This window comes from Sceloporus undulatus, chromosome 2 (genome assembly GCF_019175285.1).
Source record: "Sceloporus undulatus isolate JIND9_A2432 ecotype Alabama chromosome 2, SceUnd_v1.1, whole genome shotgun sequence".
NCBI lineage: Eukaryota > Metazoa > Chordata > Lepidosauria > Squamata > Phrynosomatidae > Sceloporus > Sceloporus undulatus.
The window spans coordinates 137,928,038-137,951,704 of NC_056523.1; the positions used below are offsets into that span (position 1 = coordinate 137,928,038).

Sequence of the window (23,667 nt, forward strand, 5' to 3'; positions counted from 1 at the left end):
TAATGCTCTTACTTTCAGTAACTAAGTGGCAGTGGTGGTGATGTTAGCTGCTTTCAACTCGATGTCTACTCATGGCAACCTTTGAATGAAAAGTCTCCAAGCCCCGCTGCCTTCTACCTCCCTGCTCAGACTCAGGCCCATGACCTCTCTGATTGAGTCTATCCATCTAGCATGTGGTCTTCCTCTCTACGTCCCTCCACCTTCCCCAGCATCATTATCTTTTCTAATGATTCATGCCTTCTCATGATGTGGCCAAAGTACAACAGCTTCAATTTTGTCATCTTGGCATCCAGGGAGAGTTCTGGCACGATCTGTTCAAGGGCCCATTTGTTTAACCTAACTAAGGTCTTTCATGTCCTGCTGGTCATGTACCTTCATTTATACATACACGGATAGCAGGGCATGAGAGAACTTAGCACGAGGCTCTGGAGAGATCATAGCAATCAGAATAAACACTACAAAATTGGAAGGACCAGACATACGGATAATCTGTATAAAAGGCATGGATGGGGAAAATGAGGCTCTCCAGATGTTGTTGGCCTCCCCAGCATCCCTCACCATTGGCTCTGCCGGCTGACAGGAGTTGCATTCAGTAACATCTGGAGAAGGAGCACATACTGCCCACCCCTGGTATAAGGGGATGCATTGTACCCTAGGCACTGTGATTCCTTTCTTCTGCCAAGCAGTCATAAGTTTTACCCCAGTTCTGTGAGGAAGACACAGCACCCTGTAGCTGATGAACGGAAGGGAACACATCTATTAATTACTTTTCCCCAGGAATAGCATGTTATCACTCCTGTTGGAAAGGAGGGGCCAAAGGCCTTCCTGTGTGGCAAAAATAGATTGCTTTTGGCTCTGTATCAAGGATTACTACACTTGGAAAGGCTTAAATAAGTTTTATTTATACGTCCATACAATTCAGTCTGGGAGAGCCCTCCAGATTTTGTTAGACTGCAGCTTCCAGCTGCCATAGCAGGCATAACTAATGGTGAGGAATGCTGGGTGCTCCAGTCCAATTTCATCTGCAGGGCCACATTATTCCCACCCCAGCTTATTTTCATGGAGACTCTTAAAAACTTTTTGTGGTATGTGTGTATGTGCACATGCTTGGGAGTAGCAGAAAGTTGTTGTATGCCTTCAAGTCATTTCCAACTTATGTTGATCATGGGGTTTTCTTGGCAGAATTTGTTGAGAGGAATTTTGCCATTGGCTTCCTCTGAGGATGAGAGAGCGGGGCTGAGCTAAGGTCACCCACTGGGTTTCCATAGCTGAGCAGGAATTCAAACCCTGGCCTCCAGTGTCCTACTCCAACAATCAAACCACTACACTACACTAGCTGTCTTAGAAGAAACTGGATATATGTGAACAGTTTTATGGTTTTATATAAAAGGAGAGCCATGCACATTGCTTTGAGCTCATAGCGGAAAAGGTGGATTTAAATGTAACAAATAAATATGCTTCTGAGTCTGCCACTTTTCTGGCTATTCTCAAACTGATGTACCCATTTCCCCACTTTTTCTGTGGTTACTGTTAACTTATTAAATGTATTCATACTCCACCTTTTCACCAAAACTGGGACTCAAGGTGGCTTAACCACCAATTTGTTTGTTGTAGGTCTGTTTAATGCTAAGATGAAATAATTGTATTTATTTTATTGGGGTTTTTTTAAGTGTGTGTGTTCATGTTCATGTGTGAGTGTGTGTTTGTGTGTGTGTTATCACCACTCACCACACTGGGAAAAGGAGTGGCTCTCCTTTTACAAATATCTGGCATTTTATTAAATACTTTGGGTTGCTTTATTGAGTAATCTCTTCTTCCCTTCACTGGGTCTGCTTTTCATAGGTCAGTGGGCTATTATGGCTTTGCCAGATAAGCTCTCTTCAAGTCACTCTGATTTCCTTGCTTTCTGGTGTGGGCAAGGATGTTGATATGGTTTGGGCTGTGTCTGTTTCTGTTTCTGATTAGTGCAATAATTGTTCCTTTCAGTGCAAGCCTCTTTGTCTGATCTTATCCCAGCAGATTGCCTCAGTAGAGTTTGGAGCTCCGTAACAGTAGCATTTTGTTCTTTCTAGCAAGTTCACAGTCAGAACTGAAAATATTGGATGATGGGGGAGCAGGAAACACAATTTCCTTTACAGGGCCTGTAGACAATGCCCTAAAGGCACCTGATCCTGTCTGATCTTGGAAGTCATCATGTTATAGTGATTATAGGAGTTTCAGATGCCCATACACTGATGGCCTTGGGCCTGTCTTTGTATGTCAGCCTGCTCTATCTTACAGGGTTGTTGTAGCAATAAAAATGGGGAGAAGTGTCATGGTATGTTGCCTAAGCTCCTTGGAGGAAAGATAGCAGAGTAGACCTGTAACTAAATTTATTAACTGAAAAATAAATTGAATTAGTGGACAGGGAACATAGGCGTATATGTGGGAGAGATGGGATGTATGCAAAATAAAGTTCCACCATCTGTATCCTGGATTCTATATTCAGGTTCCCATGGATTTTGCATCTTCATAGAAATGTAATAATTATATTTTTAATGGACAGCAAATTACTTGTGTTTTATTCTTAGTCATGATGATTAGAACATAAAGGTCCTTTATGTAAGTGCAAATTAAGATTCTGATTTTTCCCTCTCCCCCTTCCCATTTTTCTTTTAACTGGAAGGCCCAAAGACCAAAAATCTTGAGCAGTGTAGAGAATCAGCTGGATGAACTTGGAGTCCTTATTGCCCAGACAAAGAGAACAATCGACCTTATCAAAGTAAGATGACTTCATTTTTATTTCATTCCAAGAGTAAAAGCTGAATGTTGAGTCTTTCCCCATGCCCTGTTTTCTGTTTTGCTTTGACTTTCCAGAGAATTCCTTGCCACACCTCTGATGGCAGACAGGATTCATGACTGTAGGCAAGAGATGTTACCCTACCCATTCTACTACAGTGTTGTGAAGTTTCCTTTTAAATAGCATGAAAACAAAAATGGAAAATGCTCCTTCCTGTACACACTTTGCTATGCACAAGTATCACAAGAGTTCATCTGCACTTTTAGCAGAATGACATTGTGCTTCTTGAAAACTACAGATGGAGGGTCATACATTTGAATGTTCCATGATTGGAAGTGGAGATTCCATTCCCACAGACATGTAGCATATCAAGGTGTAGGGGTCAAAAGGAGCCTTCTTCATAGTGCATAATTCAAATTCTTCTGAATTCACAGGGAGAGGCTTCCTAATTTCTGAAAATATAAAAAGGACAGGAAAAAGTATTCCTATAATTGCCATGCACGTTTAATACTTTCCCCAATTTCTTAGAGTTGATTAATACACTTTTAAGTGCCATGGCTCCACCCTATGGAATGCTGTGATTTTTAGCTTGGTGGAATAATTTAAATTTCCTGCTATAGAACTTTAGCACTGTACTTCAGGGAACTGGACTAGCAGGGAATTGTAAGTACGTCATCAAACTATCAATCCCAGAATTCTGTAGGATGAAAAAACATGACAGTTAAAGTGGTATTAACATGTAGTTTAGGGGTTCATGAGAAATCCTTCCCACTGTTTCAGTATTAGCTGGCTTCAGATTCCTGCTCAAAGATTAAACCATGGTTGAGTGTTAAATCTTGAACAGCTATGGTGCTAATTGCAGTTGACAATGTAAAGCAGGCCAGAAGTTATGCTTAGAATATTGTTGAACTGGAGACTCCTGATTATCCCTTCCAGTTAGCTATGCTGATTAGGGCCAATGGGAGTTGCAGTCCAACATGAACTGGTAATTTCATCAGTAATGCATTGACGGGAGCCAAAACCTTTGCTTCCCTAGCTTTAGTCCTGATTAATACGTCCCCCTAATATATGGAGGGGCAAACCCAGAAGGTGGTGCTGGGGGACTCCTGTTTGACCCCCCCTGGCCATTGACCTGTTGAATCCCTTAGGGTTCTGTATTGTCCCCTATGCTGTTTAACATATACATGAAACCACTGGGAGAGGTTGTCTGGAGTTTTGGGGTAAGGTGTCATCAATATGCAGATGACACTCAACTCTACTACTCCTTCCCACCTCAATCCAAGGAGGCTGTCTTGGTCTCCGGACTCTGAGCTCATCTGGAGAAGCTCTTCTCTTTATCCCAACACCATCACAAACACAGTTGGTGGGGACGCGAGTGAGGGCCTTCTCGGTAGCTGCCCCTGGACTCTGGAACTCCCTGCCCAGGGTGATCAGAATGGCTCATTCCTTGATGGCCTTCCGCCGGCAGGTGAAGACCTACCTGTTCACACAGGAATTGCTATAAGGACAGGTTGGGATGTTGGACCAGTTTAAAAATTTGTTACAGTTCCCCCCTCCCCCCTTATTTATAGTTTTATCTTTTTAAAATATGTTTTATTCTTTTAATAACTATCTGTTTTAATACCATAATAATTTAATTCCTTTTTAATGTTTTAATTGTACTGTTTTTAATGCTGCAAAGCCAGTCTGAGTCCCAGTCCTGGGAAAAGAGTGGGATACTGATGATGATGATGGACAGTTGGCTTAGGTAAAGCTTCCTTTTGCACCAAAGGAGTCTTTCCTCATATGTTATCAGCCCTGGTGGCGCAGTGGTTAAATGCCTGTACTGCAACCACTCATTCACAAACCATAAGATTGCGAGTTCAATACTAGCAAAAGGGCTGAAGCTCGACTCAAGCTTGCATCCTTCTGAGGTTGCTAAAATGAGTACCCAGATTGTTGGGGGGAATTAGCTTACAATTTGTAAACCGCTTAGGAAGTGTGGTACTGATAAGCGGTATATAAATGTACTTGCTATTGCTATTGCTAAGTTCATAGCAGCATGTATGTGGGGCTGGGGTTTTTGTCATGATCGTGAAGAAAGGATTAGACCCCCCCCTCCATTTTGTGTAATGTAGCACTGATGAACACCGCTGTCTATTGCTGCTACTTCATCTGTTATTTAAAATATTGACCTGTTTTCTGATGACACATTTAGCATCCTGTTTGGCACTTCTCAAATTTAAGTCTCTGGAATACTTTTTGTGGTTCTTTCCATTTCCCTTCAAAAGAAGATCATAGACTGTACATATTTGGGGGTACCATGGTGTATTAGCTGCATTCTGCATTGGCATAAAACCACCTCTGTGTGTTTAGGGCACTGCTCAGAAGGAGAAGGAAAAGGTCATCAAACTCTTTGTTGAGACAGCCCGGGTCCTTGCAGCATTTCAGAAGGAAGTTCTTGAATTCATTGATGATGGTGAAAGAACCATGCTGAGTGGGGCAGAAGAGGAGCTGAGGCAGAAGGAAGAGAGACACACCACGCTGAATGAATGTAGGCAGAAGCTGGAGAAGATCCCCTGCACAGACACTATCTCTTTCATACAGGTGGGTGCTCTAGGCATTTTTCCAGTGGAGGATAAGTCAGGAGGAGAAAGTCCAGGGGGGGGGGGGGCAGCCAACGAAAGGCATCTTTGCCCAGCCTTGCCCTTCCCCTGCTGGTAATAGTAGATAAACTGCAGCCTACATATTGCAACTCCTCTCTTTGGAAAAAAATACAGCAGCAACTTGTAAGTGCAAGACCATTTTTGCTGTCTTGCCCATAGTTTTACTTCAAGTGCACATGGGCATCTTAAAACCCTTTCATGGCCGAAGGCCATGCTGGCTGGTGGGGTTTTACAAGTTGTTATCCACAAATATAACTCTTCTAAGTGATGCAGATTTTTAGTTTGTACTTGATTCGAGGACATAGCCAGGATTTTGGGAAGGGGGGGTCCCAGACTAAGTGCCACCATTTTGAGAGGCTAAGAGCCCCCCCCCCCGACACAAAAAGGAGGTTGAGCGTTTACATTAGAATGGCACCACTTGAACTTCCGTTATGGCTCCGTGCTGCTATGGAATCTTGGGATTTGTAGTTTTGAGAAGCTGTTTGGCCTTCTCTGTCAGGTGCCACAACAAACTACAAGTCCCAGCATTCCACAATATGGTGCCAAGGGCAGCTAAAGTGGCATCAAACTGGATTATTTTTTTCAGTGCAGATGCAAACTGAGTCCTTCCTCTGAAGGCGTTTACATCAGATAAATTCAGCTCGATAAAGCAAAGCGCAGCTGTTCAAGCAATGAGCGGCAGCCACTCTGTTCATGCTCAGAGACACTCTGCTCATGCTTTGAGACACTGCATTCCAACTTCTGAGCTGAGCTAAGAACCCAGGCTGCATCCACACAACATTTCATTCCCACTTCCAAGAGGGATTTTTAATTTTAAGACACACACACACACACACACACACTTTTTAATTCCAAGACTTATCTATCTATCTATCTATCTATCTATCTATCTATCATAATTTTTAATTCCAAGCCATTATACGTTCCTTTCTTTTTATAATAAACAAACCCCTTTAAGAGAATCCTATTTTGGGAGAAAGGCAGGGTATAAAATCAATAAATACAAAATTATTGTGCAATAGTCCATCAGTGCATGGCTTGCATTATAAGACTTTATAACTTTAAAATGTTATACATTTAAAAACAATTAAAATCACAGTAGGCTCAGAGTGCTACAGAATCATGGAATCATAGAGTTAGAAGAGACCCCTAGAAGGACCATCCAGTCCAACCCCATTCTGCCATGCAGGAACTCCCAGTCAAAGCATCCTCAACAAATTATGTAATGGAGGTGTCCATCTACATTGTAGAAAGATATACTATAGATTAATGCTATGGAAAATCACTACCTTGAGTCTGTATATTGGGAGAAAGGCGGGATTTAAGAAAATAATAACAACAACAACATCTGGGTATTGTAGTTTTGTGAGATATTTAGCATTCTTTGTCAGAGAGCTCTGGTGCCACAACATACTACAAATCCCAGGATTTTCCATAGCATTAAAGTGGTGTCGAACTGGATTATTTCTGCAGTGTGCACCTTATTAGACTGCAGTTCCCAGCAGTCTGTGGTGCTGCTGGATGATGGGCCCTGCAGTCTAGCATTGCCTGGAGCAGAGCCATAGGACTCCAGAGCTCCAATTCATCCTCTGGCAGAATTTTGGGGAAACTCTTTTAAAAAGACAAAAATAAGGAAAATAAAAACTCCTTGCAAAGTAAAACCCAGAGGTCTTCCAATGGACTTTGCTTCCAAGGCAGGAGGGCAGAGAGGCCAAGATCTTTAGACTGAATCCTTAGGTTAATTAATTAATCCTAGAATCCTAGAGTTGGAAGAGACCCCAAGAATGGCCATCCAGTCCAACCCCATTCTGCCATGCAGGAACTCTCCATCAGAGCATCCCCATTGATATGCTGAAAAGGGGCCAGCTAAGTGTATCTTATTTTATTTTTCTTTTAAAAATGAGAAAAAAAACAAGGCTGGAAGGAGCAGAAAAGGGCCAAGCCTTGATATCTGGACCCCAGAACATGCTAACTCCCAGAATTCCATAGCCAAGAGCCACAAAAGAGTTAAATCGCTGCCAAACCTGGTTATTTCTTGAGTGTGGATGCAGCCTGATGCAGCTTCCTGTCCCTCCCTCGCTCCCTCTCCTCCAGGGCTTTTTGGCCCCTCCCCTCAGGCCCCGCAACAGAAGTTTAGGGGCGGCACTTGGGCTCCTCCTGGCTTTGCCAGGGCCGGCAGGAGAGCCTCATCCTCCCATTCTTCCTCCCTCCCTCCCCCCCCCCTCCCGCTCTCTCTCTCTCGCTCAGCCTCCCTGCCCAGTGAATTTTTCCCTCTAGTACCTGCTCCGTGCGTTTGATGGAGGGGACGGAGGAGTTTTAAAGTGCCCCCTTGATTCACACACCCTCCCACTCTTCCTCCCTCCCTGGAAGAGACTTTTATTTTGGCAAAAGCACAAGGGAGGAGGAGTGGAAGCCAGACTCCTATGGAAACGAAAGGGAAAGAGCTTGGTGTGTCTTTCCCCCTTCCCCTCTCAGAGCTCCGTGGTTTTAATGGAGAGGAGGGGGGGGGGGAGGAAGGAGCTTGAATGCCCCCAGGGCCTGAAGGGGGGGGGACAAACCCCCCCCCCCCCCCCCCCCGGCTACGTCCTTGTTCGAGGGCAGTTAAAGAGAATCACTGAGGGTATCACATGCATTCTTCAGCAGTAGCATTGGCCTTGTCATGAACCATGCACACAACAGAAGTCGTAGCTAATCTTAAATGTCTAATAATTATTCCTGTATAAAAGCTCTCTCGCTCTCTCTCTCTCTCTGTGTGTGTGTGTGTGTGTGTGTGTGTGTGTGTGTTGTCTTACACACACACACAGCCTTAATCCTTCCACTTCTTGGATGCAGGGACAAGAACCACTGAGATCTAGGGATGCACTGGTGATGAACGTTTTCCCTTTGGGATCCCTCCTGATATTCCTGTGTTGTTCCTCCTTCTCCTAGTGATGGGATCTCAGAAATGAGGGAATCACATTTTTCTCCCCTAGATGATCCTATGGGAAGTTGTTGGGAGGGGAGTTGTGGGAACTATATGGGGAGCAGCCAAGGCCCACATTATGCTCTCCAGCTTTAGCAGACAAATTGTGAACATGTGCATTTGAGAATGGGCTGACAGGTATCTTTTTGCATGAGAATCTTCATGCACAGAGATCCATCAGGGTTTTCTTTCTTGCACTGGGCTCCATAGCTTGTATAGGTATAGCTTTCATTAGTAGGATGTGATAGTGCTTAATTCTGTCTGTGGGTACTGCCACACTGCAGAATTAATGTAGTTTGACACCAATTTAACTCTCATGGCTCCATCCTATGGAATCCTGGGATCTGTAGTTTTTTGTGCCACTGGAGATCTCTGACAGAGGAGACTAAATATCTCACAAAATTGCAGATCCTGGAATTCCATAGCATTGAGCTATGGCAGTTAACATGGTGTCAAACTGGATTAATTTTTTCAGTGTGGATGCTGCCCAAGTCTCTCCTGGGTGATGTGTTCTCATCTGTTTTATTTATAGAGGCTGGGAAAAGGGACACTATAGGGAGGAGGCTCTCTTGGACTCATCTCTGTTCCAAATGTAGATCCAGGAACTCTTTGTGCCAACAGCTACAGCCAGTATAGCTGTGTGTTCCCCACCCGCCCTTTCTCTGGTATGTCTATTTCCATATCATGAGCTGCTACAGCCATAGGTGGGTCTGTGAATAAGTCCTACTTTCTGTCTATTAACTGTGTTCTCTTTTTTTGGCCCAGGAGTTCCAAGCACTGCAAATAGCTGCCGAAGAGAAAAACTTCCCATGTACAGGCTTCTCAAAAGAACTGAATTTTATCAAATCAAGCCAGGCAGTGTTTACTGTCAAGGAGTTACTAGTGAACATTTGCAAGAACCAATGGGACCAGCTTTCAGGGAAAGGAGATGGTGGATCCATTCCTTATGGTATGCCAGAAGGTTGGTAGTGGGTATAATGTCACCCTTGTTTTTTATACAAAATCCTGTACCATATTGTGACATCAGGAAGGATCCCTTGACCTCACAGATGATTTTGACTGCAGCTCCCAAAAACCTTTACCATTGGCCATGCTGGCTTGGACTTCAGGGAAATCTTAAGACATTTTGAAGACCATTTAAATGGGGCTCGAGCATATGCAAAATTCCCCTTACACAGGAGGGGGGGTGAAACGGATCCCCCGCATAAGGGAAGGGTAGACTGTAACTCTAAATTTCTAGGAGCTGTAGCAGTCTCTGTGACTGTGAATGGGTTAGATGTAACAAAACATATGGCTTTTTCTCCTTTCATCCAGTTCTCAGGTTCTTCTTTTTACCATTGCTCTGAAATCTTCCATCTGTTGATATCTTTCAGAAAGCTGTAGTTCATCCTCTTGTTCAGTTCTTCTTAGGCAATCAGAAAGGGAGACTGGCATCCCCCCCCCCCCCGCCAATTGTGCCAGGAACTAGTACTGTCTTTGTGCCCATTGACTGCAATTGCTTCTTTCTTTGGTGTGAAATTTCCAGAGATTGACAGAGAATGGCATGTGGACTGGCACCAGTCCATGAATCACCACTGAGTACCACTGTCCTAATTCATCACCTTTTAATTTTGTACAGTGCCATGTACATTGGATGGTGCTATATAACTAAATTAATAATAATAATAATAATAATAATAATAATAATAATAATAATAATAGCTTTTAGATGGCAAATTCCATAATTCCTTAACATTAGCTGCATTGACTAGGGGTGATGAGAACTGTTGGTGGGAGGGGGGACCAAAACGGCTGCATTTGCCCAGCTCTGATTTATAGGATTGGAGGTCATCCTTTACACCTCTGATGTTTTATAAGGAGTACGCAAGCATTTTACAAGTTGGCATTTGTGACTCATGAGAGGACGTGAAGTACCAGTAGCCTGAAAGGGAAAGGAAAAAGATATTGTGCACTATAGCCCACATGTAAAAGTGTTGCAAAGAGTGCAGGCGCTCTAAAATTGCATAATAACAAGTTTCTAATTTGGCCTCAGGTTTCTGGGCCTCATGCCTTATGCCTGAGGTTTTATGAGGTTTCCAAAATGACTCAAATAAATCAGTAGGCAACAAACAGACATCACCGGGTGTGGCCAGTGGTGGTTTGGAGAGCATCTCCAAATTGGCGGCCCTTCAAATAGAGCCTTGTCTGTCAGAACACAAGGAAAAAGACATCTTTAATTACCAGGATTTAGTTTCAAGACTTCCTGTCCTGCCAGAACTAGAACTGATGTTGCTGGCTCAGTTGCAAGAGAAGGTAGTTGGCTCTCCTCTAGCATCTAATTGCATTGTTTAAAATTCCCAGTTGTTTGCATGTTCCTTGTACAGCTGTATAAAACCTTATATTAGTTTTTCCCCTTATTCCATTTGACCAGCATTGCTGTTCTTTGTAACTAGGGCCATTCCCCATCCCCAATATGACCTCCAGCTGCTACCCAAAGAAACCATCACAGTATGATGGATAGTTTTCACTGAAGAAGCTTCGGCTTCCTTCCTGTTGTAGTCTGCATTAGTATGCTGTTGCCGTTGTGGGCATGTTTCAAACCCCTGTGGGGCAGAGAGAACGCAGTATTGTAATGGAGGTAGTATTCATAGGCCTGGAAATTAGTGATGTTTCTGCTCTCCCTGATTCCAAGGTTCCCTGTTCCTTCTATATTACAACCCTCACAGTGAGTGAGGGAATGGTTAATTCCAGTAGCATATTGTTGCAAGTTCTCCTCTCCACATGCATGAGGTAGAGGTGGGTAGAAACAGACATACACATAGATATGGGTTAATACAACTGTATAAAGACCTTTTCATGGGAGCGTGACAGTCATGGGAAGCACTTGCACTTCAACATTTACCTCTGCACTGCTGAAAAGAGGAATATTTCCTGAATGTTCAGTAAGTGCAGGGGCCCATTCACACACCATAATTAGTAGCACTGTGATTTTACAGTTAAAGTGGAATGCATTCTGTGGAATCCTGGGATTTGTAGTTTGGCCAGAGGCTCCAGAGGAAAGTCCTAGCTGACAATTCGAAAGGCCCTTCCCTCAAATGCCAATTCCAGGATTCTATAGGATTTTGCCATGGCAGTTAAAGTGGAATATTGTATATACTCATGTATAAATTGAGAAATTCTAGTAAGAAAAAAAGAGCCCCCAAAACATTGGTCAACTTATCCACAGGTCAGCTAATGGGTTCTGGTCACGTATAATTTAAAAGGGCCACAACAACCTTGACAGGCTGGTTGCGAGAAGCAGAGTGAGATTTGGAGGGCAGATGGTCAGCTTCACTTGGGGCATCAGGGATTGTGTCTGTGGGGTCAGCTAATTTTATTTTATTTTATTTTATTCATTTTATTTTATTTATTCATTTCATTTTTATGCCGCCTTTCTACCAGAAAGGGACATAAGGTGACTCACAAGACAAAAACACTTTTAAAAACTTTACAGCAATATTTTTAAAACAGTTAAAATCATCTAATTAAAACAATATAAAATTAACATTAAAAAAACAGCTGCATGCATGTAGGAACAACATTTTTTTTAAAATTGTTAACTTTCGTATACACACGAGAGAGAGAGAGAGAGAGAGAGAGAGAGAGAAAGCTGCACACTTCGTTTAAGAAGCAGCTAGCCGTGGAAGAATACCCACCCTATTTGACACTGGCTTCTTTCTCTCCTCTCTCTCATGTTGTTATCTGTAAATTCTCCCTTCCACTTGGCAGCTCTTTCTGAAGCATCCCAGTGGCAGTGCCTCCTCCTGTCAAATATTTTTCTCCCTTGGCATGTTTGTATTTGTGTGTGCATGTGTGCTGTGAATGAGTGCCACTCTTCTTTCATCTTTTCCTCCCATGGTGTCACTTTGGAACTTGAGACACTGTGTGCTCATAGTGGTAACTCCCCACTCCTTTCCTCTTATATTCCCCTCCCTTCTCACCCCATTCCAACCCCTCTTGAAGTACAGGTTGTGCCCAAAGACCCAATGAAGTCCCACTCCATCTCTCCACCAGAACCACTGTTTTGACACCTTGAAATTAAAAATAAAGTTTTTATATTAAAAAAAAAGAAATTGTAACTGGAACCCATTAATACAACGCATGATCAAAAGAGCAGGCCAAGCGTCAAATGTATGATACTGGGTAGTAAATTAGAAGAGATGAAAGAATGGGTTGTTGAAAAGCAGGAACTCATGTACTGTACTTTAATTTTTATCTCTTCCCCCCCCCTCAAAAAAATTAATCTTTTTTCTTCTCTACTTTTATCAAAAAAAAGAATCCATCCTCACCTCTTTTAAGTAGAGTGGCAAAAGGCCTTTTTGAATGCTTGGGCAGAAAAATGACAGCACCCCCTAACTTTTACCTTTGACTTATCCGCAGGTCCATACCATAATTTTGGTGCCAAAACCTGCCTTTTCCATATACATGAGGTCAACTTATACACAAGTGTATATGAGAGCCAGCATGGCACAGTGGTTTGAGTGTTGGACTGTGACTCTGGAGACCAGGGTTTGAAATCCTGCTTGGCCATGAAACCCAAGTCACATGCTCTCAGTTTTAGGGAAAGGCAATAGCAAATCACCTCTGAACAAATCTTGCCCAAAAAAGCCTTTGATAGGGTTGCCTTAGGGTTGCCAAAATTCCAAATAACAATAACAATATATAGTAATAGTGCTATCATTCTGTACTGTGAATGGGCCACAGGATAACTGCTCCAGCTGCTTCCAGGTCATCGTTTCCTCCCACCCTGGCTATTATTGTAAAATCCAACTTAAGGAAAAGCATGACACCCATGAGAGGTGAAAAATCTCTCTCTGCAAATACACACACAGTCATGAAGGAAGGTGAATAGAAAGGAAATAGGGCTTTGCAGGAGAAGGTTGCCTTCCCCAACAACTCCACAAAACAGACATTCCTCTATTTCCATCTCTCTGTGTTTGGATCAGTAGAGGACCACAGCAAAGATAAGAGCAACTCTCTTTGCTGGCTAATGCTTTAGATCTGCATAATAAGCATATGATCTTGGATCCCGGGAGAGCAACCTTTCAAGTTTTCCTGTTGTGATTTCATTGTTTAAAAATCTTAAGCACAGCAATTCTGCTGCTACTGCAAACAGCTGGTTAAAAGGGAAGATGTGCCACCCAGTGGTTATCTGGAATACTGTGTGTTCTTTGCTTCAGTTTTGCTACTCATGTGCTGATAGAAATTTATGACAAATGCCTCTCTTTACAGTGACTGTGGGGCCCCAGATTTCTGACAAAAACACCAACTCTGCCTTTCTGGAGTCACGAGACTACTTTCTCAAATGTAAGACCACTTCATTTTATGTATTGTACTCCTTGGCTTTTCTTTTCTTTTGTCAACAGAGCAACTTTGGACAGTGTTCAGGATAGCACACATATATAGATGTCATGAAAATATAGATTCCATGACAAAACAAATCAAAGATGAAAATTATGGACCTGAGCCAGGCAAAATTAAATGCTTTTCAGTTACTTGACCTAAATGTGAAAATTAAACATATGAACTACTTTCCCACTACTTAAACCAGCAAGAGTGAAAAGTACTTAATTTTGACTGTATGTGATTGAGAGCCACTATTTAGGCAAGTCACACACTCTGAGCCTCAGAGGAAGGTAACAGCCAACCCCTTATGAACAAATCTTGCTCCAAAACCATAATATGGCATTAGGGTTGCCATAAATTGGAAACAACTTGAAGTCACACACAACAGTTACAAGTGTCTATTACATTTCATGATAGCCATGACACTCACTGCATGACCTGGCTCAGAGAGATTTCTGCTTGACACATCTTACAGGATTATGAGGATACAGTGGGTAGAAAGACAGCCATGTAAACTGTCTTGAGCACATAGAAAGACAAGGTGTAAATTTAACTAAGTAAAGGAAATGATAAACTCATACAGTTCATAGTCTGGAAATAAAATAAATAAATAAAACTTTATTTATATCCCGCTTTTGTTAAAACAAAGCAGCGTACAACATTAAAATGATACAACAATATATACAATCTATCCCTTAAAAAAGGATTAAACAGTTCTAACAATTAAAATTACAAATAATAAACTCTAAAAACAATAATACAATAACGGTGGGCAGAATCATCAGATATATATGTATATGGGAGGATCTCTATATGGCTGGGTTCTATTCCGGGAAGGCCTTCCAGAAGAGATTCGTCTTGACAGCTTTCTTAAAGTTATCTAGGTTGGTAATTTGACGGATCTCGTCCAGCAGGCCATTCTGTAAGGTTGGAGCGATTATGGAGAAAGACTTCTGCGAGGTCGCAGTCAATCTGTTCTTTATGGACTGCAACAGGTTCCTTCCAGAGGATCTGAGTGCATGGGGCGGATTGTACGGAAAGAAGGCAATTCCTTAAATAGGTTGGGCCCAAGCTATGAAGGGCTTTAAAGGTATTGACCAACACCTTGTACTGTGCCCTTGTACTGAGGGTCTTGGAGCACCTTCATTCATAGGGATGTCATAAGTTGAAACCAACTTGATAATTAACAACAATACTTCCATGCCCTGCAGCCCCCTCAGCTGCCCTGAAGAGCCTGTCTCAGGAACTCAGAGACCCTCCCAAACAATGGAGAGTAGAAGTGGCTGGCAAAGGGGTAAATTAAAAGTGAACAGAGATCCACCAACATTTTGGGTGATTTCCTTTTCTCAATACCACACTGTAGGAAGGCATCTCTGCATATTTCCTATTCTTCACATACAATCAATGGGTTTGTGAACAAAAATACATACACAACACACCAAGAGAAGCAGTAAACATGAGAATTAAAATCTAACAATGGAATTTAGAATAGGAGGGGGAAAGATCAAGCCTAGTTAGCAATGAAACTTCTCTTTAATATGGCCCTGTGCTAAAATATCTTAGCAGATTCAGGAAAATAAATATGCAAAACCTGGCTTCTGTTCAAACCTATGGACATTTTTCTTCTAAACTGGCTCTCCAATAATAGATCTGAAGTTTGGATTTACAAGATAAATAGCTGTTCAATATATATACAAGGTATTATTCCAACTCACTATGCCCTATGAGGAACAACTTAGGGAGCTGGGAATGTTTAGCCTGGAAAAGAGAAGGTTAAGGGGTGATATGATAGCCCTGTTTAAGCATTTGAAGGGATGTCATATTGAGCAGGGAGCAAGCTTGTTTTCTGCTGCTCCAGAGAACAGGACCCGGAACAATGGATCCAAGCTGCAGGAAAAGAGATTCCACCTCAACATTAGGAAGAACTTCCTGACAGTAAGGGCTGTTCGACAATGGAATGCACTTCCTCGGAGTGTAGTGGAATCTCCTTCTTTGGAGGTCTTCAAGCAGAGGCTGCATGGCCATCTGTCGGGGATGCTTTGCTTGAGATTTCTTGCATGGCAGGGGGTTGGACTAGATGGCCCTTGCAGTCTCTTCCAACTCTGCAATTCTATGATTCTATGAACTAGTAACTTCTCAGTAAGACTGTTGTAATTTCATTGTATGTGGGGCTGCAACTGGAAATGATTTAGAAGCTGCAGCTAGTGGAAAATTCAGCCACTAGATTGCTGACAGGGACATTTTATAAAAGCCATATAGCTGGTTTTAAAGGAATTGCACTGGCTGCTAACATGTTTTTGAAGCCAAGGATCCCAATATTGTACTTGAAGAAATGCCTCTCTTGACACTGCACTTGCCCAAGGACTGAAGTCTTTCTGTGGTGGAGAGCCTTCTCTTCTGTAGTACCTTGACTGTAGAATGCCCTCTTCTTACATGTCTGATGGATACTGATGCCAGGTTCTATCCAATAGCATGTTACAACATGGCTTTTACCAAAACATGGTAAAATGGGATCTAACAATTTTTGCCCAAATCTGACCATGTTTTTAATTGTTTTATTTTTTTAACTGTTAAATGAGTATGCTTTGAAACTATATAAAATATTCCCTGTTATTTGACATTTAACTTATTCTAAAGTGTTTTAAAATTGATTTTACTGTACCCTGGAATCTTGTGATATAGGCTAAGATTATACTCTGACAACAACAACAGTAGCATTTCGAGTCTCTATAAACCTCCTTCTTATTAAGCAGTCAAAGCAAATAGTCAAAAGTACTTTTTTTTTTTTTTAAGGAAAGTATGTTCAGTGCCTCACTGTTTACCAGCCTTGCTACTTTTAGCAGGAGGTCTGGGAATTTAAATGTTTTTGTGTAGTCTCCCAAGAATCTGAGCTCTCATTGTTTAAAATGAAGCCCTCATGATTGCAGGGGAAAAACCTGAAACCATGAGGGCAGTTTTTGCTAAAATGAATAGGAAACAGAAGGGCTCTTATTAGTCAGCGTATGGCAGTATTTCATCAATGTCAACTCATTTCCAGCCCTTTGCTTCCAAACTGTTCCTAAATTATGATGTTTAAATCCCTCTTGATTTCTTTCTTTGCCATTGGTAGACACTCTTAAGTTATTATATTTGGTATTTATTTTAAAGAGGGATTGGAATAGGTACTTAATTGTACAACAACATTTCACAGTGAGCTTGGCCACTTCCATGCTGGTTGGGGGATTTTGAGTGTTGCAGTCCAGAATAAATAATGTTTCCAAGTTTGGACACTTCCATGCTGGCTGGGGAATTCTGTGTTGCAATCCAAAATAAATAAATGTTTCCAAGCTCTGGAACTTTTTAGGTTTCCTTTCATTTGACCTAGTCTGTGCTGCCACCTCCTGTTCTTCAGGTTATCATTCCTGCCACTGCTAGATAGGTAGCATAGACCTCTCCCATTCAGTGTTGCACATTCAATGGATAGTGCAAAACACTTTTGGTTTCCCACTGTTGCCTCCATTTCTGTATCTCATGGTGCTGCTGTTCTTCAGCATAGAATACAGGTATTCTTCATTCCAGGCCTAAGGTAAACATACCATAGGGCCACAAACAAAACATTAGATGAAATGTAATAGAGTGTTTCTGGTGGAAGAACTAATTCTACCAGCAGAACATGGAGGAGGCAATTCTTCTTGCTCAGCCTCAAAATCTGCTTCAGAAGGTTGTAGGGTGGGGAGACCTTTTGCAGACCTCTACTGATACAGTGTTAGTTTTTATCATTGTTATTTCTGCTGACGATCTGTTAAGCTGCATCAGCACACCTTCTCATCCAATACAGAACAACACAAACCTTCAATCTCTCCCCACTTCTCAGTACACATGTGTGTGCATGCATGCAAATATACAACTGACATACAAAAAATAAGTCTAACTTAAAAAAAAAACCTAGACAATACCAGGCTTTGCAGAATATGTATTGGTTGCAGCATTGGCGTATTCCAGTCACATAATTAAACAGAGCTAAAATTGCTAACCTTGCTAAACCCATAATGCCTGAGTCAAGAAACAAAAGAATCCTCAGTTGTTTTACATTTCAGTTTTGTTGTCCTAGAAGAAAATGGAATCATACCATGTGGCCTTCTTTGCTAATTCTTTTCCTGCTTTTAAATAATTTCCCTTTCATACAGTTGCTTTCATCATTGATTTGGACAGCGATACGGCTGACAAGTTTCTCCAGCTGTTTGGCACCAAGGGGGCCAAGCGTGTGCTGAATCCCATTGGCTACCCTCAGAGCTCAACCAGGTTTATTAACTGTGAGCAGGTGCTGGGTGAGAACATCATGAACCGGGGCAACTATTATTGGGAAGTGGAGATCATCGATGGCTGGGTGAGCATCGGGGTCATCACAGAAGACTTCAACCCGCAGGAGTCATATGACACAGGCCGTCTGGGCAGGAATGAGAAATCCTGCTGTCTACAATGGAATGGGCAGAACTATATTGCCTGGTTTGGGGGTTTTGACTGTGTGATACAGCAGCCTTTCTTCCACACTATTGGGGTGTTCTTGGAGTACTCTGAGAAGGTGCTGACTTTCTTTGGAGTGAAGGATGCCAAGACAACGTGCCTACAGCAGTTCAAAGTTGCTCGCTTCAAACAAGGCCATTTTGACCCCTTCCAGAATAAGATCAACCACCAGTTTCCTATGCTCTTTAACCACAATCTCAAGCCAGCTTTTTTCCTTGAAAGTGTAGATGCCCACATGCAACTTGGGCCTTTAAAGAAAGACTGTGTCTCTGTGCTGAAACGACGTTAATGCACTTAACATATGGGAGAGAACACAGGATTCAGGAAAGATTAACACGAAGTCTGTGTTGGAGCATTATGTCACCTCAGTGATTTAGAATTGAAAGCCTTGTTCTTATCTTAGTCACTACCACCATTGAATAATTTGATAGGTAGCTTTAAACATGAAGGGCATTTGCTGTGATCACTTTTTCTTCTCCTTGGTTTTTTAATCAGGGATAGCACATTTTAGGGCTTCTGCCTGCTGGGCCTAATTCAAAACCCTAAGCTTGTTTTTCTTTCACATCGTGTTTTGAATTGTTGCACTTCTCTTTCTGTATAAACCTATTGGTATTGTTAAAAAAACCAACAGTACACACTTGCACTAAAAATCAACACACCAAAGTACAGTACAATAGACCTGGCTCTAGTCCCTGATCCAGAATGACCAGAACTGGAATGCCAGTGTCTGCATTTTTTAAAAACACAGTAGATGAGGTAGTGAGGATAATTACAGGACATGAACCAATCATTGACACCCCCTTATAGAAATATTTTGGATCAGGGTATTCTCTGCACAAGAAAAAGTTGACTGTCCATTCAGTTACTTAAATCCAGATTGGACAAAGTACTGGATGACACATTATGTCAGCCTCCTCCAATATGGTGCCCTCCAGATAGTTGGATTGCAATTTGGAGCTGGCAGGACATTCCTGGGTGTTGGAGTCCAGCAGCTTGGGGAAGGATGTTTGGGAAAATGATCCAGGAGACTATTGTTAGCAGTACAGAGTTTTCTCCTTTCTATTCCTGAATCTCATTCTTTTCTTGATTTTATTTTGGACAGCCAGTTCTCAAGCTGGCATTTCCACACTAAGATCTGATCTGAGTTGTCACCCATGTAGATGTGGTAGATATTCAGGCATCCCATCAGTTGGAACGGGCAGACCACATTCTTTCCACCTGGGGTTTTCCATGTGGTTACAGATTACCATACACAATTGTAAAACACTGCTAAATGCGCCTGTAAGCAATTTTCTAGTCACAGCAGCACAAAAGGCCATGCATGCTTAATAGACAACAAGAGTTTATCTATGCTGCAGACAGCTCCCTCCCTGACACCTAAATATAAACAAACAAAATGGCTGTGCAGGCAGCAATTGTGACACTGTTCACCAATCACTGTATTTGACCAGTAGTAGTTGCCCATCATACTTGAAGAAACACATTCTCCATTGAACTCACAGTAGCAAGGAATGCACTGTTGGGTGGGTGTAGGAATAGATTCAGACTAGATTCTTGGATATCAGCCTAAAACCTAAGGATATAACTCTAAAGTGAAATTAAGCACCTCTGAGTTGCAGTATCATTTGAATTTGTGGTAGCACAATATTGACATGGTTCCTCGTGATGCTTAAAGGGAGACAGGATAAACTGCTTGGGTTTGAGATTCTAATATGTTAATTACTGCAGAAGGGGAAACAAGCAGGAGGATGTATTGCTGTGTTTTCCACTTCCCACTTAATATCTTGCTGACTCAGAGTTCTTAAAAAATATGCTTTATTGGAAGCCATACAGTTGGTAACTCTTGAGAACAGGCCGTAAGCAGGGATGGAGAGATACACAGATCTGAGGCAGATGACGGAGGTTTTAATTTTCACATAGCAAGAATTAGAAGTGCCCATAGGTGCCTTCCAGGTATGTTGGATGACATCTTATATGATAACCAATGGTTGGGGATGATGGGAGTTATAGGCCAACACATCTGGTACATGTGCCAAAGACTGACCTATAAAATCAACCTTCTCCAGCAAAACAGCTTCCCCATAAAATGACACCGTAAACAATATTGCGTTCTGAAGTCAAAGGCTTTCATGGCCGGCATGCATAGTTTTCTGTGGGTTTTGGGGCTATGTGGCCATGTTCTAGAAGAGTTTATTTAGGAATAAACTCTTCTAGAACATGGCCACATAGCCTGAAAAACCCAAAGAAAACTATAATACTGCACTCAACATAATACTGCTGAGAGAATCCTTGGGGTGGGGAGCAGAAACCAGCATACCTTCTAAGAGGTTGCAAAACCACTTCTTTATAGTTGAGTAGTTTGAGTTAACCCGTGAGGAGTTACAAAATTTCTGTAAGCATTAAGGAGTCAAAATAAACCTGATTTAAATGAAACTATTCTATTTAAGGACAGGGAATGGTGCTGGAATTGATGGTCCATTGGATTTCTTCTGTCTCTAGGATATAGTATTGATTGATACAATCTGATGTGCAATTAATGTTATACTTGATACAGTGGTATACAATTGCAACTGTAATATCTTCCAGATTGTTAAAATTAATATAAAGTTATGCTCATGGAAGAGAAGGGGGGGAGTGTTTAGTCTAGAGGCACTACTTTTTTTTTAATTCCAAGATTTCTCTTCATGCATTCCTTGTAGAGATAATAACTAAATGCTGGTGTGCTCCAGGGATTCAGTATTACGGCTACATTTGGAGGAATTTACTCCAGTTTAATATAAACATTGTCTACCTCCCAAGGCTTGGTCTTGATATAAAACAAAGACTATTATGGTATTGTATATGGGATTAACATTATTATTAATGAGATTAATCATAAGGTTAATTGTGTGCGTTCATTTGTCTTTGCTGTCTGGGTTTTATTCAGATTTTTGTGGCTACCAACAAGAAACAGTGATGTCGCCATAGCTGGATTTTTTTTACTTCCACTAGTGCAGCACAACAAATAACAGCACAATTCTTATTGATTGACTACTATGCTAGTAGTGTTGTGATATTTAAACAAGCCTTTGGGGATTAACTGGAATGATAATTTGTTACACTGAACTAACTGGCTGTATTCATTGTTACTTCTGCACAAAAGGCTAAAGCCAGTATGTTTGGTCTTTTACAGAGTCTTGTGCAATTGTTACATTTCCAAAGCGGATATATATATATATTTGAGTACTAGAGACCTCCTTGCTTTGGAGATTCCCACCTCAAAACACACAGTTTCTATATCTTCTGAAGTGTGTGAAGAAGTTTAGTTTCTATTAAACAGTATGCAAACACAATCCTGAATTCTCCGTTGTTCTTTTCAAACTAAGAATGAATTCCACTCTGCTTTCTGCTTATCCTCTAACAGGCTATTGAGCACTAAGGGAGAGGTATAAAGGGAATGCATTTGTGAGGAGGTTGAGGTAGTGTGGGGAGATCTCTTGGAATGGGAAGTGCGGTATCTATTTTTTAAAATGGGTTGGAGAGATTAAAAGCGGGTGGATTGGGAAAAATCTCAATGGATTGTCATGTTAAGGACTAGCAAGAATTTTGTGTCAATATTCATTCACTTCATTTTATACACCTCCTTTTCTAACAGAAGACTCAAGTGATTTTCAGTTCAAAACAATGACTTGAAATCAGAGACACAGGACTTCAAATGAAAGGAAAGGAAGAAGAGGATATTTTTAAAAATGTGGTTGTCCAGGTAAAAAACCAGGTGGGATGGTCATTGCAGGGAACAGTTGTGCAATGTGAATCTCTAAAGGACAATGTGAAAATCAAAAGGACAATTGATCCAAGCCAGGCTGATGAAATGGCCTCTAGCAGATGCAACTTTTCCAGGGGAGGCCCCAAATTCTCTCTAGGATGCAGTTGGGTGGATCAGGAATAGGCAAGAGCTAGGGCAATATGAACAAATTTATGATTTATTTGGGACATACTGTTTGTTCTTTTCTTAGTAATTGCTTGTTCTTTGGCTCACTCTTGCATGCTGAGATTAGAATATGAACCTTCAAGGCATGAAACCATGTATGAATGCAGTACATTTTGAAATTGTAGAGTAAGGCAGGCTACAGTTTAAGCCTATCATACATTTTCTTTCTTGCAAACTGGCCAATTTTTTTTTTTAAATCTGTTTCCGTTTTCTTGTACCTCTTCTGTTCTCCTTAACAGGGCTAGGCAACTCCACCATGGCTGCTAATAGGAGTTCATTTGTGGGTGTAAATACAGCTCTTGCTTACAACATCTTAATTTGGACCAAAGCCCCTGGAAAAATGAATGTTTTATCCACCGCTGAGCCAGCTAGGAAATTCATCCCAAAAAAACCCATGGCATCAAGCCATAATAAACTTAGCACTGTGGTAAAAATAGCACGCGAAGCCACAGAAATGCCAAGGTTTTTAAAAATGTATGGCTAAATACCTGCTTCTAAATTTCAGATATTCCCTGTTGCAAAAATACAAAAAGCCAAGTTCTGCTAGTAGTAGATACATATGACAGCCGTTTTCTTTTTAAGTGGTCTCCAGGTGATTGTAATGGATTTTTGTCATACTTGTCATACCATCCAAATAAAGCAAGAGATAAATCTACTATCAAGTAAGAGGAGTGCCAATAGATAATAAAGTTGTCTGTGAACTAGTTTTGCCCTAGTGCTGACATATGCAAATTTAAAGTTAGGTATAATGAAGCCCCATGGATCTATTAAGTTTTAGTTAGCAATAACTAAATAATTGATTCATATAGGGTTCAAAGCACTGTGCATTAAGATATATTGACGTACTTAGGATATCATGGACAGCCAAGAAGACAAATGGGTTCTTGAACAAATCAGACCAGAGCTCTCATTGGAAGCAAAGATGTTCAAGTTGGGACTATCATACTTTGGCCGCATAATGAGAAGGCATGGGTCACTGGAAAAAAACAATAATGCTAGGAAAGGTAGAGGGTAGAAGAGAGGAAACCCACAAACCAGATGGATAGACTCAATCGGGGGGGTTATGGGCAAGGGCTTGCAGGGTCTGGGCAGGGCAATGGAGGGTAGGGATTCTTGGAGATGTCTCATCCACAGGCTCACCATGAGTTGGAACTGATTCGAGGGCAGCTAGCAACAAGAAATACAAAATTCACCAAATGCTTGACAACCTTCAGTGGTGTAAAAGCTTGATATTTGCAAAAAGTATATTCAAAATCATGAGCATTCGTACCTGTTGCCACTCAAGACTAATTATTAGAATTAATAATACTGTACATGGGGAGGGGGCATGGGACTGTATGGTCTGTCTGGCTCACCCACCACTGCTGATGTGTCCCAACAGTCAAGGCTGCTGTTGTGTGCCTTCAAGTCATTTCCGACTTACGGTGTTTTCTTGTTCAGACTG

The 23,667-nt window shown here is 41.5% G+C and overlaps 1 protein-coding gene across 1 annotated transcript in view; it reads left to right on the forward strand.

Moving 5' to 3' along the window:
• Positions 1-22,859, forward strand: part of TRIM47 (tripartite motif containing 47) — a 34,108-nt gene extending 11,249 nt beyond the window's left edge. Inside the window, 5 exon segments of the mRNA XM_042453700.1 lie at positions 2,666-2,761; positions 5,135-5,365; positions 9,152-9,347; positions 13,637-13,711; positions 17,917-22,859. Coding sequence (XP_042309634.1) covers positions 2,666-2,761; positions 5,135-5,365; positions 9,152-9,347; positions 13,637-13,711; positions 17,917-18,542 — 1,224 coding nt within the window. The 3' untranslated portion in view covers positions 18,543-22,859.
• Positions 22,860-23,667: the final 808 nt, after the last annotated feature.